The sequence below is a fragment of the Vanessa cardui genome, chromosome 8, assembly GCF_905220365.1.
Source record: "Vanessa cardui chromosome 8, ilVanCard2.1, whole genome shotgun sequence".
Lineage (NCBI taxonomy): Eukaryota > Metazoa > Arthropoda > Insecta > Lepidoptera > Nymphalidae > Vanessa > Vanessa cardui.
In genome coordinates, this window is record NC_061130.1 from 13,052,353 (window position 1) to 13,070,954 (window position 18,602).

An 18,602-nucleotide genomic window follows, 5' to 3' on the forward strand; every position below is an offset into this window, starting at 1 on the left:
TATTGTATGTATCAAAACTAATATTACATAAAAAAAAAATTAAAAACTTGCAACACAACGCAACAAAATGTCCAAGAAATAATAGCGAATTAATGACAAAAAGGTTGGAGTGTTGGCAACATTAGCTCACTCACTTGACACTTCACTGTTCAGTGTTCACATTGTACCTATGATTTTACTTTTACAATCTTTGCCACAAATACTCAAATTTGAAAAAAGAGTATTGTACAAAATAAGCTATCTCTGTTTTTACGATAATTGATAATCACATCGTTAGGGAATAGAAGCCTTAGTACATTATACCAAATCCGGCTAATTCATGACAAAATATTAAGTTCTATTAAACTAAAATTATTTATTGATGAAATTAAATTAATAATAGTGCATTATGATTTAAATTAGTTATAAGATGATTTAAAGTTTTACATAAATGAATTAAACTTTATCTACGCTATGGATCTCATTGAAAATACTAGTGATATATCAAAATCAAATACTACAGAAAGTCTACTAGATCAAGAGGTATAAAATAATACAGGATTTTGTTTCTGTTAATATAAAAGTATGATTTATTCTAATAAAAATTGAATTTTTTAGAATATGATGGAATTGGATAGAGATATCACAGAAAAAAGTCTAACATCACAACCACCCGTTAAACATGAAGCATCTACAAGTAGTCAAACATTGATAAAGAGTAGGACAGGAAATGTGCAAACAGATGATTCTTTGTCCTGTACTCCAGTTCAACAGAATGTTTCAGAAAATATTACTTCGACCCCACAAAGCTTGTTAAATCATCAATTGTCCGGGGAGGTCACACTTACTCCCACACACCGATCATTTACACCTCAAGTTCAGTCTTCAAACCCCCATAGCTCCATGGCTGCTATTACTCCAATGGCAAGCGCAGTTAGTCAAGCAAAAAGCAGTGTTAAATTTCAGTATGTTGTAATTGTATTTTTCTAGCAGTGTAATCAATAAATGTAATTTTTAATAACTATAAATTATGATAAATACAATTTATCACAATTTTCAGGAACTGTGTTTCAACTGTGAGTTTAGGTTGTGAATTGAAGTTATTAGATATATATTGTCGGACAAGATTTTCAGAATACAATCCTGCAAGATTTCATGGAGTAGTTATGAAAATTTTAGAACCACGTGCAACAGCATTAGTTTTCAGGTATTATTTGCTTTTATGCATGTTTTAATTACATATTTAATTTTATGAAAGCACATAAATATACAATAATTTTTTATTCAAAACTATTCAAAAGAATGTTTTGTACATATTTGCATGATATAAAATAGAATTAAAAGTTATGATATATATTTAAAACTCCAAAGACATGGAATAGTTTGTGATGTTGTAATTTTACTATGATGGTGAATTATTACAAAGTAAATTTATAAAATTATTTGCCTAAATGTGAGAGTCTAAAATTATACTTCAATCTATTATCTAAATATTGATAAACTGATCAAGATGCTGCAATTCCCAATAATCCAATTGAGGCTGGTTTGATGCCAGTAGTTCATAATACTTGAAGGCCATTCAATCATGGGTTAGGAGGCTTTGTTATTAAAATTTAAAAAATAAGACCTCCATACTTGTAGACGTAAGAGAACAGAGATTTTGATAAACAGAGCATCCTTGTTCCATTTCTTCATCTTATATACATAATACATTATAAGAAACAATGTTGATGACTATACTTGACTCCTCTCATTAACTTTTTTTTAAATAATGACATTAATTCCTTTTACCTAACATCTAGTCTATTTACCCTCGCCCCCATAACAACCGCACTCCCGCATGCCACGGGCGAAAGAACAGTTCTTTTTAATGGAATATTAAGAAAAAATAACTGCCTATACCTTAAATTATGAGCAATTTCATCATAAAATTAAGGATATACTAAAAATACTAAATAGTAATGCAAGAATCAATTTAATTTGTGCGCCAAATGTAACGTCATATATAAATAAGAATAAATAAATTAGTGTCGGAACGAGACTTCGGCTGTGGTCAAATGTTAATTTGTAATTTAGTATTATATACGTAATATACGATTGCGTGATAACGATAGCTATGAATGTGAAGACGCTTCAGGCGGTGGTGTCACGCAGAGTTGTGCCGGCCCTTTTATAAGTATTGCATTCTGCAACGAAAAACACTTAATATTACCTAATGATAAGCTAAGTGATTTCAACTCGTTGATAAGACACTGATTGATTATTTAAAAATATATTGTAATTGTTAATAAATAATGCTTTTAGGAACATCCCCAATTTTTCATAATTATGTATATAATTGACCAAATTAAAATTTTATTCTAATAAATATTATTACAGATTTCATATCTTCTTTAATCTAAGAAGAACCTAGTCAATTCTGTAATTGGTGATAGATATATGTTTTTACAACCGTTAAGCGAGGTAGTTGGTTGCAGTATTTAAATTCTACAATGATATATGGTAATATAACTTTACAGATCGGGAAAAATAGTTTGCACAGGAGCTAAGAACGAACATGATTCGTATTTAGCCGCTAGAAAATTTGCCCGAATTATTCAAAAACTTGGTTTTCAGGTAAAGTATTAATTATGTCAAATCCGACAAGTGTATTTCACATTCAGTACTTTTTTTTATTAATAATGTCTACCTATTTTTCTATTTCTAGGCTAAATTTCTTAATTTCAAAGTGCAAAATTTTATCGCAACTGCAGATTTAAGATTCCCAGTAAGATTAGAGGCTCTTCAACAAGCACATGGACAATTCACATCGTACGAACCAGAATTATTTCCTGGATTAGTATATAGAATGATTCGCCCAAGGGTGGTTCTGCTGATATTTGTTAATGGAAAATTAGTTATTACGGGTAAGTGTTAAGACAAAAACGAAGTCCAGCTAATTATTTTAATAGATATATTTTTAGTATTTAATTTACTTTTCATTTCAGGTGGGAAAACAAGAAATGAAATTTATGAAGCATTGGATATAATACATCCAATACTAAGAAGTTTTAAAAAGAATTAGTATATGCATCGCCTGTATTTATTCTCTGTATTATAAATGTTAAAATAATTAACGGTGATCATTCAAAACAACATTAATTAATTGAATAATATTACATGTTTCATAACTTATTATTATTGAATAAAATATATACGAATTTTCTTTTGTTCTTTTTATATTGAAAAAAAAACCTAATAGGTACCTATAAATATTTATGCATTAACCATTGCAACCTTTTAAAATAATGTATTATTCATTCGAATATAAAACGTTAAAATTATCTATAAACGTTAAATAAATAAATATCAGAACTGCAAAAATGCATTGATATCATCTTCAAATATCGCCCGTAAAGTAATCATTATCATTGTTACCTAGATTGAGGTGTGTTTGTATGTGAGCTTTCTTCTCGAATTATACTCGATTAGGTTTTCGAAATAAAATAAAAATAACGAAAATGTTTCTAAAGTTTGACCTAATTGTTTTGGGAATTTGAGAATCAAAGCTAATCCCAATAAAATTGTAAATCTACCTTAGCCCTTTTATCCATTAACTCAGTAAGCAGCGTAAGCAACAACCTCGGAGCAACGTATTGAGAAATAAGGTTTTAAATCCATTCAGTTAAACATCCTTTCGAAATTTGACAATTTTGCCGACAATATTTACCTACACAAACAATATTTACCGATGCTACATTCGACCTGCCTGTGCAAGCCCACAGCAAAAACGATATATTTAGTTAGACTGAAACAAACATTTTTGGTCAGCATCCCAATTTTTTTTAAAAAGTAACTTATCTGAAATATGATTGTAGTTGTAAATGAATAATCCATGATTTAAAAATAATATTGTTTATTCGAGGGTATTTTGTAATGATTTATTAGATAAGTACTTGATAAAAAACTTATTTAATAGTTAAGAGCCACAGCTCAAACATTCATCTTTGTTTGCCAAAGAACAAGCAATCATAGACAAGTTAGCTTCATCCTTTTCCAGCTTGCCATTTGTAACTGGAACTTTAGACTTGTCCACAGTAAATTGTATAGCATTTGCAGCTGGTTTGGTACGTAGGTAGTACATACCAGTTTTCAAGCCCATCTTCCATGCGTAAAAATGTATAGATGTTAACTTCCCATAGTTAGGCTCAGCTACATGAATATTAAATGATTGACTTTGATCAATAAATGCTCCTCTATCTGCAGCCATCTGAATAGTTGTTTTTACTGAGATCTCCCAAACTGTTTTGTACAAATCTCTTATTTCCTTTGGAATTCTTTCAATATTTTGTATGGATCCATTATTGTGTATTATCAAATTCTTCATTTCCTCATCCCATAAATCAGCTTGAGTTAAATCTGTTAAGAGATGATGATTAACAACTTGAAATTCACCAGATAGAACTCTTCTTTGGTATATGTTGGAAGTAAATGGTTCAAAAGATTCATTGTTTCCAAGTATTTGCGCTGTAGAAGCAGTTGGCATTGGGGCCAGTAGAAGAGAATTACGAAGACCATTCTTAGCAATCTTTTCTTTAAGTGCTGTCCAATCCCACAAGTCTGTAGGAGTCTTGTTCCACATGTCATATTGTAAAATACCTTGGCTAGCTGGGCTACCTTCATAAGTACTATAAACACCTTCCTTCTCGGCTAATTCACAACTAGCTTCTAATGCACCATAGTAAATAGTTTCAAATATTTGCTGATTAAGTAATATTGCTTTTTCACTCTCATATGGTATTCTCATCAATACAAATGCATCAGCTAACCCCTGAACACCAATGCCAATAGGTCTATGCCTCATGTTGGAATTTTTCGCTTCTGGTACTGGATAGAAGTTAACATCAATAATCTTATTCAAATTCTGGGTTATAATTTTCGTCACTTCCTTTAATTTTTGAAAGTTAAAAGTTTTATTTTCAACAAACATATTTACAGCTATAGAGGCTAGATTGCAAACAGCCACTTCATCTGATGACGTGTATTCTACAATTTCTGTACAGAGGTTGCTGCATTTAATGGTGCCAAGATTTTTTTGATTACTTTTTCTGTTGCATGAATCTTTATAAAGCATAAATGGGGTTCCTGTTTCAACTTGAGCCTCTATAATTGCTTTCCATAAAATCTGAGCCTTTACTTGTTTAACAAAGCGATTTTCCTTTTCATATTTTTCATACAAGGCCTCAAATTCATCACCCCAGCAATCAGCTAATCCAGGACAGTTATTAGGACACATGAGGCTCCAATTTTCATTTTTTTCTACCCTTTTCATAAACAAATCTGGTATCCATAAAGCATAAAATAATTCTCTTGCTCTTACTTCTTCCTTGCCAGTATTTTTTTTTAAATCTAAAAACTCAAATATGTCTGCATGCCAAGGTTCCAAATATACTGCAAATGCTCCTGGTCTTTTGTTTCCACCTTGGTCCACATACCTAGCTGTGTTATTATACACCCTTAACATCGGGACAAGACCATTTGAGATTCCGTTTGTCCCAGCTATATAAGTTCCCTTGGCTCTTATGCAATGCACATGAAGGCCAATACCTCCAGCTGATTTAGATATTAAAGCACATTGTTTAAGGGTATCATATATACCTTCTATACTGTCATCTTTCATTGCTATAAGAAAGCAGGAGGACAGCTGAGGTCTTGGAGTGGCAGCTGAAAACAATGTTGGACTTGCATGTGTAAAATATTTTTCTGATAACAAATTATAAGTATTAATCGCTGAATCAATATCTTCTCCATGAATTCCAATTGAAACTCGCATAAGCATGTGTTGAGGCCTTTCTGCAACCTATGAAATGGTGTCATTATGAGTAAAGATAAGTTAAAAGGAAGTAAATAAAAAGAGAATAATATTAATGTATATAAAAAATTACAATTACCTTGTTGTTAATTTTTAACAAATATGATCGCTCCAAAGTTTTAAATCCGAAATAATTGTATTTAAAATCACGATCATAAACTATAGCAGAATCAAGTCTATCCTTATTTTTCATTGTTATATTATAATGAAACTCTGATATCATTGATTCTTTTTTGTTAGTATGTGGATTTATTATATTATATAAATCAGTCATGACCTCTGGAAGAACAAAAAAAAAATAGTTATTAATGTTGAATATAATGCCAACTTATTTTCAAACAAATACTAAGGATAGACAAATCAGCTTTTAAGTTTGTTTTTATGATTTTGTACGTCATAAATAATTGAAAGGACTATAATCTTTCAATGACACATAGAGAAAATAAAGTTTTACAAAACTGCTAAATTAAATTAAATAATTTATTAACTTTTAGCAAGTAGTTAAGCATTGCATAACTTTAAAACTAGAAAAATATTAATAAAGAATATTTTGGTTCCAAAATTGATAACATAACATCAGCAAATGCTTTATTTATATAAATAGATGTTTTACCTGAAAAATGCTTTTTAGTTTCTTTGTGTAAATTTGATATGGCTAAGCGAGCAGCTAGAATTGCATAATCTGGATGATCAGTTGTCATTGTAGCTGCCGTTTCAGCAGCCAAATTATCAAGTTCAACTGTTGTCACTCCGGAATAAATACCACTTATGACTTTCAATGTTATGCTGACCTATTGCAACACACAATGAAACCATATATATTCATGTAAATAATAGTTTAGCTAAATTGTAAACGAAAAAATCAGATTTAACTTTTGAAAACCTTATGGATTAGTGCAATAAGAGACTTTCAACTAAGATTTCCAATATAACATCATATACTGCCTCATATTATTATTAATAACAAAGTTAAATTATTTTACTTTAAAATTCTAAATGTTTAATACTCACGGGATCAACAAAGTCCATATTTAAACCATAACATAATTTTTTGATCCTTGATGTAATTTTATCAATATGAACTTCCTCCATCCTTCCACCTGATAAAAATCAACACATTAGAAATACAACAATTTTTTGCCGGTTCATTGTGTTTCAACTTTCAGTTTAAAAGACAGTTTACTTACCTCTCTTAAGTACATACAGCTTGCTACTTTTACCGACCATTTTAGAAATAAGATAAGCCCGTTAAATATAAGCACGACTACCGTAACAAAACAATTCAAAAACGACGTTATATAGATATATTTTAACAATGATATAAACTGGTTATTTGAATATTGTTCTGAATAATAATTATTATAAAAGTTGAATGTAACCAAATGCAACGATTTTTAATGAAACTGTGTGGTTTATTCTAAAATTACAGCAGCTTGGAGTTCTTATCAAGAGTTAAATGCAAGTAGTAAGTACTAAATTCAATGACAATTGGATCTAGCAAAAATTTGGCTGTTTCCGTTATGGCGGGAAAACAGAACGTGTTACCATACGTATTCTAGTTACTGTATAGATAATCAATGAACAAAATAAAAACTGTCTTCAGTAGTTAAAAACAATCTATTTCTAATAGGAATTTTCTTAACATCATCCTCCTGCTCCTACTTCTCTGTCGGACATCATCTCATAAGTAATAATCTTTCTAACCATATTTTCTTTCACACAATCCATCTTTCATTTCTTTGGTCATCCTATATCTATATATCTATCCACATTAAACACGGGTTCAAGACCTTTCTCACATTATTTTCCTCATTCCTCCGCATAAAAAGCCCATACCATGATAGCCGCCTTCCACATAACTCCTCGGCTATCGGTGTCACATTCAAACTCCCTCTTATGTACTCATGCCTTATCCTATCCATTCGCGTAACACCACACATTCGTCTCCGCATTCTCATCTCGACAACATGTAATTGTCTATCAGTCATCCGTTTTGTAGCCCAACACTCTGATGCTGATCTATATAGAATAACAGGTCTGATCACGGTCTTATAGATCTTCCCCTTAAGTTTAAGGGGAATACGGGCTCACAAATTATTCCCGTAACCTGCCGCCATTTTATCCACTCTGTGTTAATACTGTGCTTCACCGTTCGGTCGATGTCGCCATTGCCTAGAATGAGTGAACTGAGATGTCGGAAGTCGTAGCAGACTTTCTGTTGCTAATTCTTAAATCAATGCTAAGAATTGGCACACCAACCAGTACAATCGTACAGTCGTCGGCAAAAAGCATGCGCCACCATACTGGTCTCTTCCTGTATGTCCGCCGGTAGAGCGTCCATAATGAGCAGGAAGAGATAAGAGCTTAGAGCCAACCCTTGGTACAAACCTACAGCCACATTGAACCGGTCGGTGTTGCCGGCAGACGATCGGACGTAGGTACAGGATCCCCTGTACAAAGCACGGATTAACTCCACATACATATTAAATGATTATACCTTTTATCACTAACTAGCTACAACACACTGACAGATCCCTCTTTCCCGTTGGGCACATTGGCCAGGTGCCCAGAGCCCAGCCATTGATAGGGCCTGCTCAGATCAAATAAATAAGTATTATATAAATATTTGATTGTTAATAAAAAAATCTATAACCTTATTTATCTAGACATAGAAGCCGCATCATCCTAAGATGCCCAGGGCCTCCAATAGGTTAAAGACGACTCTGAACACATAGTAAGGCTCCTTGTGAAGCTTCTTTGAAAACGGATGTTGATGTTGAGCTTGAAATGTAAAAATATTATGGCATCAGAGAAACTGCCCTCAATTTTGTTATACCGCATCTGAACATCAGATTCAAAGGGTCGACAAGAGTGGATAGAGATCTGGAGTTCTTTATTTATTACTGTGGAATCTCTCCGGGATCTATTCTTGGTACATTTTTTTTGCAATTAATATAAATTTCCTGCCTTTAACATTAAGTAATAAATACGAAATTAGTCTTTCATACTCTACTAGCATAAACTCAAACTCAAATAACTTTATTCAATATAGAAGCATTACACTTTCTTATTGATGGTCAATTGAAACACTACCACCGGTTCGGAAAAGAAAATACCCTGACCTGAGAAGAACCGGCGAAAGAAACTCAGCGGGTTTTTTTTTTATTTTTTTTTAGTTGTCTCATATATTATTTAAACAATTTAATATGAGATGAAATAGCCAGGAGGCGATCGTTTCATTCCCAAGGTGTGCTATCGATCATAAACTCATTAATTGTATAGTAACCTTTTGCACACAAGCGTTCCTTAATAATTTTCTTAAATTTGGCAACAGAGGCATTTTGAACGCTTTCTGGGATCCTGTTGTAAAACCATATACATTGCCCCACAAAGGAGTTACTGACTCTATGTAGTCGAGTAACAGGAGTAACAAGTTTGTGTTTGTTCCTTGTACCAATGCTATGAGTATCACATTTTCTCATGAAATCCTTAATATTTTTTCGTACATACATAACATTGCAGAATATATATTGAGAAGCAACAGTCAATATCTTGATTTCTCTAAATTTATTCCTTAACGATTCTTTAGCTCCTAGGTTATAGATTGCGCGAATAGCCCTCTTCTGTAGCATTATACTGTGAAAGTAACTGAAATATACTAAGCGAGCCGTATCAACATCGGTACATAATCTAATCTTTTTGACCGCGAATGCCGCAGAACTCAGTCTACTCGCCAATCCGTTAATATGGGGGCCCATTGCAACTTGGCATCAACAGTAAGGGCAAGTCATTTATATATGTGAGAAACAGAAAAGGTCCAAGAATTGATCCCTGAGGGACCCCCATACCAACTGAGACCCCAGGAGACCTATTTCCTTTAACGTCAACCCTCTGAATTCTATTGTTAAGAAAAGAAGTCAGAAGGTCAAGCGCACATTCTCTAATTCCATAGTGATAAAGTTTCCTGACCAGAGTCTCATGTTGAACACAATCAAAGGCTTTGGATAAGTCACAGAAAACCCCTAAGGCATCCCGTGACTCCTCCCAGGCTTCATAGATATTCTTAATAAGCTCGATACCAGCGTCTGTTGTCGAGCGACCCCTCGTGAATCCAAATTGTTTACTATGAAGCAGATTATGTTTGTTAAAATGTTCTAATAATTGATTCAGAATTATTTTCTCAAATATTTTGCTCAGGGTAGGTAGAATCGAAATTGGCCTATAGTTATTGGGGTCTGAAGAACTACCAGATTTAAATATTGGAATAACTTTACTAGAATTGTATTTACATTTAAAAAAAAACAATGTGTACTTAACACAAACATTCAATATTAATAGGGCGAGGAACTTTAGGAGGGACCTTCACATCATATGTGGGATGGGATGGAGTTAGAGTCAAGAAAATTGTAGGTATATGAGATAAGACCCCTCCATCTAGGCCACATTCACACAAATAGTGATCTCTTACCATAATTTTACATAGCTGTATGGGAGTACACGCATTTCAAAGGCGTAGGTAGAAGATAATTGTGGTAACCAAACAATCAGTTTGTTTGTAAAAAGAAAACTTAAGGTACCTTGAAATATTTGGTTGTAAAGATCCAAATATCTACCCTTAGATTATGATAAAACTTTTTCATAAAGTTTCAGGTAGAATTTGGATATATAACAAACATTCAAATCTTATCATTTTGTCAATGTCAGATTGAAAATGACAATTGACATTGTAATTTGCAAAATATATCATACATAATTAAAAAATATCGTCGTTATTTTTATAATGAGGTTTAGAAATGATTTCTTACTTAGCAAAGATTGTAAATCTTTTTGTTTCGATAATTCAAAACATTATACTTTTCGCATCTTCAATTGGACAAGTGATAGTGGTTTTAATAACAATAGTTATCTCATTTATATGCAATGTAGTGAGAAACATATTAATATTTTTTCAAATCGTTTATGAAGACAATATTATTATATTCACTGATGACCTGCCCAACTTGGCCAGTAACTTAAATGAGGCGATATATTACCAATGGTCTAACTTACAGAATATATTATCAACATTCAGCAGTGAAACAACTTTTAAAGTCAATATGATAATAAGCAATATTAAAATGACTCTTTCTAGTACGATATTCATCATTGGCGAAGTGCTCCACATACTAAAGTGTAGTGTGGTTTTCTGTGGTGATACATTATGGCTTGTGCTTACATTTGTGCCTGTGCAATTGCCTTATTTGATAAAAATATTTTTTAAATATTTAAAAGATATAATTGTGAACAATGTTATTGATGGTTATTTGGCTTTGTTGAAAATTACAAACTTTTTATCAGATGTACCTCTGCAATCATTTATGGGAATAGTTACTGCCATGATAATCGTACGGTTGTGCATACATTTTAGAGAAGTCATACATTCACAGATTTTAAGTTTCTATTGGACTCTAATAAGAAAAGCCACATATATATATTATGTCCTGTATAACTATCTTACAAACTCAGAAGTGAGAATAATAACTCAAATGGTTGATGGTGGACAGCCAGTTGTTTCGAGAAATTCAGATGTTCATTTATTAAATGATAATGATGAAGATCCAGCAAATTCTACAGATGCTCTGTGTGTTATCTGTCAGGAGAGACAGAAATGTGTGTTGACTTTGCCATGCCGTCATGTTTGTCTTTGTACTGAATGTTGCATGCGCCTTTATGGATACCAGCGTACATGTCCTATTTGCAGAACATTTATTTACCACTCAGTCACTGTGTACTTGTGATGTATGTCATATAAATGCATTCCTGGATAATTTAGTTAAAAGTGCTAGTTTATCTGGCAGTTGGTATTGGCTATAAGTATATGTTATATTTTTAAATAATTAAACTTTTACAAAGTAATATCTTAATTTATTAATTTAATAAATATTATTTAAATATTTTTTGTACTACTTACATGTTTATATTAAACTTAAATAGCTCTATACTAGAAGAGGAAAATACATATGTTCACTCATATTTATCTCATCCTTCTTGAAAATTTAGTATTATTTGAGGCTTCTAAATCTTGTTTTAAAATACTCTGTCGATAATTTAAATTTAAGTCTTCAAATGAAATATCAATATCTTTAAACGCATTAAGAGTGAATACTGCTGTTATTAAAATGAGGAAACCGCAGAAGGAACCTAAAATATCTTCAGTTTTCATGTGCTCCCATTCTCTAAAGAGAATACCTGATGCAATTATGACTAATATTGTGAACATTACATAATACACTGGTGTTACAATACTCGTATTAAATATGTCTAATGCTTTGTTTAAATAATTCATTTGTATCATTATACATAATATTGACAACAATAGAAGCAACCAAAACATGTAATTAGTTAGATTATTTACATCACTATTTATTGTTTCCTTTATACCTAAAGCTACACCCTTACAAGACACTACAGTTAAACTACCTATGGCTGAACAAATTAACAGATACACAACTATATTGGTATTACCAAATTTTGGAACAAAAACTATTTTTAGTAACAATGTCATAATTATGATACTTGAAACATAAGTTAAGAAAACATAATCAGTCAGTTTTTTAGAAAGTTCCGTAAAATTACTTATCTCTTCATGTTTAGGTGAATGTATGACAAAAATAATTGAACCAATGACACATAGAAAACATCCAATCTGAAACAAATAAATTATTCAGTGTTATGTAATGTGCATTATGATGATTCATATATATAGTAAATATTATACCTTTCCAATGAAATTAAGTTTTTCTTGGAGTAATCTTGATGAAAGTACTGCAGCAACAAGCACACTTAGAGCACCTAAGGGTGTAACTAAGGCTGCCGGAGCAAATGCATATGCTAACAGGTTTGCAGCTTCTCCTATACCCACTGTTGATAAAAAAAATATTTATAAATATAACTGTATATTCTATTATGTTTTAAAATTTATTTGAATAATATACATTACTTGTCAAAAGGCCTAACCACCACATCCATTGTTTCAAGTATGCATATCCTCCAGCTGAAGCTCTTGTATTACCCAAACTATTTATTTTCTTCAATGCTATCTTTTTTATAATGAAACTACATCCAATAAACACACTAGATAAAATTGCAAGAGAAAGACCTAATGTAAAAGACAAATTTTCATGATTTTCTTCAATTGTTGGATTTTTCATTTTGTTTATTACAGAAAACCTTACTTGACGAAGTTATGAATGAAATTATGAAAACATTTTTAATCTTGCCACAAAAACTTGTTACTAAAAATCATGCCATTTTATGTTTAATAAGGCATTTTCCGCTAGAAATAATTGATTCACTTTTTATTTGCAGAACCAAATCATTAGTATTTTTAATATCCTTTTCACGCCTCACATCATTTTTAAGATTTATTTCTTAGGTATATTCCAACAATAATAATTGTATTCGTGACAGGTATTCAAGTATTATCATTCCACTATCAATGATAATGTAATCAGTTAGTCATGTATTCACTTCTAATGTTCTAGGTTCCTAAACATACATTAGTCATTACATTAGCTGTTAACTGTTTGGTTCCAAAGTTGAAGTTTGATGGAACAATCATCCGAATCACCATATCAATCAAGCCCTCAAATAGACAACATAAAGGCCGGTGTGACTATCATGTAAAAAATCCAGCAATGTCAGATGTTGTTTTGTATATATGGCTACACTCATTAACCAATCTCAACAATATAGAATATTGATGTCTCATAGTAAAATAAAAATAGTTATAGGTCTCATAGCCAATCATTTTTTTTTTCGGTATATATTATTTCTTCTATTAATATTGGTATTGGAGAATAACTATGGCCTTAAATCGCAATACCACAACTCCTAATTAATAATTTAAAAAAAACTAAAGTCATTTATATTATGACATATCGTACAGATATCAACGACCAACGTCATCAACGACAGCAATTATAAATTTTTCATTCAAGGCGAAATGACGGACTTTAATAATTCGAGATAATTATATTAATTCTTACATGAAGTTACGGTGTAAAGTGAAAGTGAAAATTTTCATATATTAGTGCTCATACTTAGTAAATATATTTTTGTATAATGTGAGCTCATGAAATTTGTAACAAAATTATATTTCAAAGTAAAAGAAACTAAAATATTACTATAGTATTACTTTCTTGTTGCTAGTTTAGAATGCAATGCTCCCTCGCCGTCGAAACGTTGGTGTGTCTGACAGGACGAATTTGTTACAAGAAGAGGTAATTCCTTACAACAAATTAAATAAAAACGGATCCGTGATCCAGCAGACGCATCCACCTAATTTGGAACAAAATTTACAAAGAGGTTTTACCGAAACTGAAATTGCATTTGATTTCTTGGAAGAATTTGTATTTGAACCTGTGATGGCAGCCAGGGATAGAACTCAGGAGTTTGCATCAACAGTCCGCAGTCTTCAAGGAAGAACTTTGGCTAGGCCGATAGTCAAAGATGAACGTAAAGCAGCTGTTCTCGCTACATATTCACAATTCATGAGTATGGCAAAAGTAATCAGTAAAAATATTACTAGTACTTATGCCAAACTCGAAAAACTTGCAATGTGTAAGTGAGGTTCCATTTGTTTACATTCTTACTAACCTTTACTTTCAATACACCATTGTTTTTTTTAATGAAGATGATTTATTGAAGATGGATGTACACTATATTTATTATAATATCAATCTAAAAGGCGTTATTGTTAAATCCACTTTTGCTCATGCATATAAAAGGCTAACATAGAAATATAATATGACTAACTTAATTAAATATTTTTTATTTAAACTCTCATTTATAAAGCTTATTCTTCATTCTAGTGGCAAAAAAGAAATCTTTGTTTGACGATCGACCAATGGAAATATATGAGCTAACATATATTATTAAAGGTGATTTAAGTTCCCTCAATCAGCAGATTGCTAGGCTGGATGAAATGCCGAGGGGTCGAAAAAGTATGTATAATCATTCATCCAGTGTTGTGATAGCCCTACAGTCTAGGCTTGCCTCTATGAGCAATCAGTTTAAACAGGTAAATATAAAAAATATGTTTATTTTTAGAAACTATTAATAATAAGATTCATAATCTCGGTTGTTTGTGGTCACCAACCACATCATGGCTTATTAGCACTGTAAGATATATCAACCTTATTTTGATACTTGTATAGTCTTTGAGCTTACCAACCCTGGGATCTAAGATATATCTATCTATAATTATATTTGCATACACACTTGTAGACTGATAAGCAATATATTAGTCTTGCTGTTGAGGAATAGAATAAGTCATAATTATTTCTGCTCAGATGGCTTGGTCTAAAACTCATCTATGAATAGAGAAAGACAAATTATTTAGACATTCATCAGACACAAATATAAGATTATGAAAATCATTTATTTTTGACATATTGACAATTCATTTTAGGTCTTGGAAGTTAGATCAGAAAATCTAAAGCATCAAAATAATAGACGTGAACAATTTTCAAGCTCAGCACCACTTGTTAAAGAAACACCATCTTTATTGCAACCTGATGAAGTCAGCATAGATTTAGGAGAAACCTCGAGCTTACAAACACAACAATTGGCATTAAGAGATGATACTGACTCTTATGTGCAGCAGAGGGCAGAAACTATGCACAATATTGAGAGCACAATTGTAGAATTAGGTGGTATCTTTCAACAATTGGCTCACATGGTCAAAGAACAGGATGAAGCTATTGGAAGAATTGATGCAAACATTCATGAAGCTGAAATGAATGTAGAGGCAGGTCACAGAGAAATCATGAAGTACTTCCAAAATATAACTGGTAATCGAGCACTCATGTTTAAGATCTTCGGAGTGTTAATATTTTTCTTTATATTTTTCGTTGTATTCATGGCATAGAATCCACTTAAACACATTAAATAATCTGTTGAATGAGAATTTATTTATGTAATAAACTTTAGAAAAGTGTTTCATATAAAATAGGTACAAATAAATGAAAACATTCAAAGTAAAGGCAAATATTATTTATGAATTAAAAAGGGGAGTTCTTATTGGTTACTGTATCCTTCTTTTAGATATTATCATGTTCAATTTCAGTTGAATTACTAAATATAAGTGTTTATAGCTAAATAAATGTATATGTCATAAAAAATATTTTTGATTTAAAAAACACTGGATTAGACTTTAAATTTTTATGAAGAATGATGTGGCATTGTTTATTTTTCTCCAGAACAATGAATATTGTTGTGTTGTTATTCAAGAATATTGTGTACTGTTTGCACTTGAGTGACTATGTAATCATAGTTACTCAATTGCTTAATGACTAATGTACTGCATGTTACCATCTATAAAAATGTTTCGATGCATTTATACTGTAGACTAAATTCGTTTTTCATTATTATAATGACCTTTTATTGGTATTTACTAGTTACAATAGTGGTTTTTATTTTTCTACATACTTTTCACCTTGTACAAATACTATAGTCCTTTAGGAATGACATGCAGTCCATAATTTCCATATTTCATCTTTCTCTATAAACAAATAATGGTACACTAAATCGTGACTTACAATTTCTTTGTATGGTTTGTATCTTCAATCTAAATATAGTTTTTATTTTCATGAATAAATTATATATTTATAACAATTATAGAAAGTTTTATTTAATGAAATATTATGTTGGTTTTGGAACTTTATTTTGAAATAAAACCATTTACTTATTGTAAACTGATATATTTAAATGTTTGTTTGTTTGTTAAAATTTGTAGTTTTAACTGACCCATAGATTGTAATGCAGCTATGCCTTTATGCTATCATGCATGCTTGTTCATATTAATTATAAAATGCAGTATCATCACAAGTTATTTATTATTATCGAGGGAGGCTTGACACATTTACAGAGTAGTTTCCATTATCAGAGCAATATTATTTAGATTAATTCACTCCAACGTGATTATAGATTTATTATAATATTATGAATTGTTAATTCATATAGTAGCAAAATCTTTCATATTAATATATGAATTATTTAATAAAGAACATTGGTGATGGAAACCCACTAAAAAGATTATAAATGCATTACTTTATGAGAAAGTATAACTATTTGCATTTCTCATGATAGATAAAAATACGCAATCATTTTTATATTTAAATAAAAGAAGTGGTTTATCTGAAGTTAAAATTGAATGAATATGATTGTTAATGGTTCATATGCAGCATGATACAAAACAGGTGTGATATACATACAGCAATACTATCCAGGATCCACATTATTCTTAAAAATCATTACAAAAATTATTTACATTTTGTCCTTAGTCAATAACAATACAATAATAATATTTTATAATTATATGTTATAAAATAAAGTTAAGGCTGCTTATTATATATGTACTCAATTGTTTACAAAAATTCATCACACCAGTCCTTTAGACACTGATAGCAATCTGCTGATTGTTTGGAATTGGCGCTGCATGTCTCTTTCATCCACTCTTGAAAAAGTTCTTTATCTTTTTTTAGCACTAAAAACTGTCCCAATACAACATATGCCTGAAAATTTAATGAAAATAAGTAATGTTAAATATAACCATTAAGGTTTAGTTAAAGAAATAAATACTTAGAAAAATAGAAAGTTTTTAAAAAGAATTATAGATAGCATAAGGTTAGGATAAAAAACTGTTACTATTCTATCGACAAAGCTTTTAAGTACCTTGTCAAAACCTGCCGTTTCCAAACGCTTTCCAAGAACTTCACCGACTCCAGCTAAGTCAGTGACAGATTTTTCCCCCATGGGCTCAGCAACAAAGTTACGATGTTTCTGAGATGTGCTAGACATTTTTATTTTAAAATGCTATATACGATATTAAAAATAAGGCAAACAAACGCAAACGCCGCGTTTTAAAATAAACTTAGGTCACAGACAATTATAAAATTGATGCTACAGATTAAATCGTTACATGTACGTGCCATAGACTACATACATTTTATAATTAAGTAATACGTTGTAGTACTTGTTACTAGTTAACAGTTAGAGATTTAAATTGTATTTTCTACAACTAGCATCTTATTTAAATATATAAAATAGCATCTCTAATTAATATATGCATAATTAATTTATATAATTTATTTAATAAACATAAATAAACTAGGTTATATTATTCTTATTTACATGAATAATTTGGATGGGACTTCTTATTATATTATAAATTTATAGCAATTCATTACGTTTGTGTGTAAATATTTTTGAATATTTCACCATCCTGGAGGGTGGAATTAGGCCTTAAACAGTTTCGTATGAAAGTTTGCCTTTTTTATGGAATAGATTGGCGGACGAGCACACATGGGCCACCTGGTGGTAAGTGGTCCCCATCACCCATAGACAATGATGCTGTAAGAAATATTAATTATTCCTTACATCGTCAATGGGCCACCAACTTGGGAACTAAGATGCTATATCCCTTTTGCCTGTACTTACACTAAGATGCCTTTTTTGTATGTTAGAAATATGGAAATCGAAGGTTTCTTTTTTTCTTCCCAACGAAGGTTTATCCCATCGATTAAAGACTAGTTTATGTATAAGATGATATAATATGAGCCACTAAGTAGTATATAATTTCAAGGATTAAAAATATGGTCCTACTTTTTCAATATCTGCGTTTTTTTCATCAGATATGAGTTTAATTCATTAAAATCATTAAATTAAATAAATGTATTACTATATTCAGTATTTACACTCACACAACATGCATGTTTAAGAACAATGTCGT

The 18,602-nt window shown here is 31.0% G+C and overlaps 5 protein-coding genes across 6 annotated transcripts; 2 read left to right on the forward strand and 3 right to left on the reverse strand.

The window, feature by feature from the left end:
• Positions 1-119: 119 nt before the first annotated feature.
• On the forward strand, positions 120-3,130 carry LOC124532046 (TATA-box-binding protein-like). Its single transcript, XM_047106673.1, has 6 exons — positions 120-522; positions 598-944; positions 1,040-1,186; positions 2,499-2,595; positions 2,687-2,885; positions 2,967-3,130. Exons 1-6 carry the CDS (start codon positions 454-456, stop codon positions 3,041-3,043), a joined length of 936 nt encoding a protein of 311 aa, XP_046962629.1. The 5' UTR covers positions 120-453; the 3' UTR covers positions 3,044-3,130.
• Positions 3,131-3,857: 727 nt separating this feature from the next.
• LOC124531879 (ribonucleoside-diphosphate reductase large subunit) lies at positions 3,858-7,299 on the reverse strand. The gene is made up of 5 exons (XM_047106447.1): positions 7,018-7,299; positions 6,842-6,930; positions 6,444-6,621; positions 5,910-6,109; positions 3,858-5,818 (listed from the first exon to the last, which is right to left on the reverse strand). Exons 1-5 carry the CDS (start codon positions 7,055-7,057, stop codon positions 3,938-3,940), a joined length of 2,388 nt encoding a protein of 795 aa, XP_046962403.1. The 5' UTR covers positions 7,058-7,299; the 3' UTR covers positions 3,858-3,937.
• A 4,457-nt stretch (positions 7,300-11,756) lies between these two features.
• On the reverse strand, positions 11,757-13,409 carry LOC124531887 (magnesium transporter NIPA2). The gene is made up of 3 exons (XM_047106456.1): positions 12,810-13,409; positions 12,588-12,730; positions 11,757-12,515 (listed from the first exon to the last, which is right to left on the reverse strand). Exons 1-3 carry the CDS (start codon positions 13,018-13,020, stop codon positions 11,844-11,846), a joined length of 1,026 nt encoding a protein of 341 aa, XP_046962412.1. The 5' UTR covers positions 13,021-13,409; the 3' UTR covers positions 11,757-11,843.
• A 334-nt stretch (positions 13,410-13,743) lies between these two features.
• LOC124531807 (syntaxin-5) lies at positions 13,744-16,487 on the forward strand. Of its 2 annotated transcripts, none has more exons than XM_047106335.1 (4): positions 13,744-13,935; positions 14,021-14,431; positions 14,683-14,891; positions 15,282-16,487. In XM_047106335.1, the coding sequence occupies exons 2-4, from the start codon at positions 14,032-14,034 to the stop codon at positions 15,738-15,740; spliced, it is 1,068 nt and encodes a 355-aa protein (XP_046962291.1). In that variant the 5' UTR covers positions 13,744-13,935; positions 14,021-14,031; the 3' UTR covers positions 15,741-16,487. The 2 variants fall into 2 exon arrangements, with proteins under 2 accessions (XP_046962291.1, XP_046962292.1); XM_047106336.1 differs by having other exon boundaries at positions 13,750-13,935; positions 14,026-14,431.
• Positions 16,117-17,786, reverse strand: LOC124531808 (barrier-to-autointegration factor). Its single transcript, XM_047106337.1, has 2 exons — positions 17,546-17,786; positions 16,117-17,385 (listed from the first exon to the last, which is right to left on the reverse strand). Exons 1-2 carry the CDS (start codon positions 17,669-17,671, stop codon positions 17,239-17,241), a joined length of 273 nt encoding a protein of 90 aa, XP_046962293.1. The 5' UTR covers positions 17,672-17,786; the 3' UTR covers positions 16,117-17,238.
• Between the last annotated feature and the right edge of the window lie 816 nt (positions 17,787-18,602).

Coding starts and splice junctions, on each gene's coding strand:
- LOC124531808 (XM_047106337.1), bottom strand. CDS start 17,671: ATGTCTAGCACATCTCAGAAACATCGTAACTTTGTTGCTGAGCCCATG. Junction 17,386..17,545: donor AAACGGCAGGTTTTGACAAG/GTACTTAAAAGC, acceptor TTAAATTTTCAG/GCATATGTTGTATTGGGACA.
- LOC124531879 (XM_047106447.1), bottom strand. CDS start 7,057: ATGGTCGGTAAAAGTAGCAAGCTGTATGTACTTAAGAGAG. Junction 6,931..7,017: donor GCTGTATGTACTTAAGAGAG/GTAAGTAAACTG, acceptor GATTTTTATCAG/GTGGAAGGATGGAGGAAGTT. Junction 6,622..6,841: donor ATATGGACTTTGTTGATCCC/GTGAGTATTAAA, acceptor GTGTTGCAATAG/GTCAGCATAACATTGAAAGT.
- LOC124532046 (XM_047106673.1), top strand. CDS start 454: ATGGATCTCATTGAAAATACTAGTGATATATCAAAATCAAATACTACA. Junction 523..597: donor AAAGTCTACTAGATCAAGAG/GTATAAAATAAT, acceptor TGAATTTTTTAG/AATATGATGGAATTGGATAG. Junction 945..1,039: donor AAAAGCAGTGTTAAATTTCA/GTATGTTGTAAT, acceptor CACAATTTTCAG/GAACTGTGTTTCAACTGTGA.
- LOC124531887 (XM_047106456.1), bottom strand. CDS start 13,020: ATGAAAAATCCAACAATTGAAGAAAATCATGAAAATTTGTCTTTTACA. Junction 12,731..12,809: donor GTGGTTAGGCCTTTTGACAA/GTAATGTATATT, acceptor TTTTATCAACAG/TGGGTATAGGAGAAGCTGCA. Junction 12,516..12,587: donor AACTTAATTTCATTGGAAAG/GTATAATATTTA, acceptor TATTTGTTTCAG/ATTGGATGTTTTCTATGTGT.
- LOC124531807 (XM_047106335.1), top strand. CDS start 14,032: ATGCTCCCTCGCCGTCGAAACGTTGGTGTGTCTGACAGGACGAATTTG. Junction 14,432..14,682: donor ACTCGAAAAACTTGCAATGT/GTAAGTGAGGTT, acceptor TCTTCATTCTAG/TGGCAAAAAAGAAATCTTTG. Junction 14,892..15,281: donor TGAGCAATCAGTTTAAACAG/GTAAATATAAAA, acceptor AATTCATTTTAG/GTCTTGGAAGTTAGATCAGA.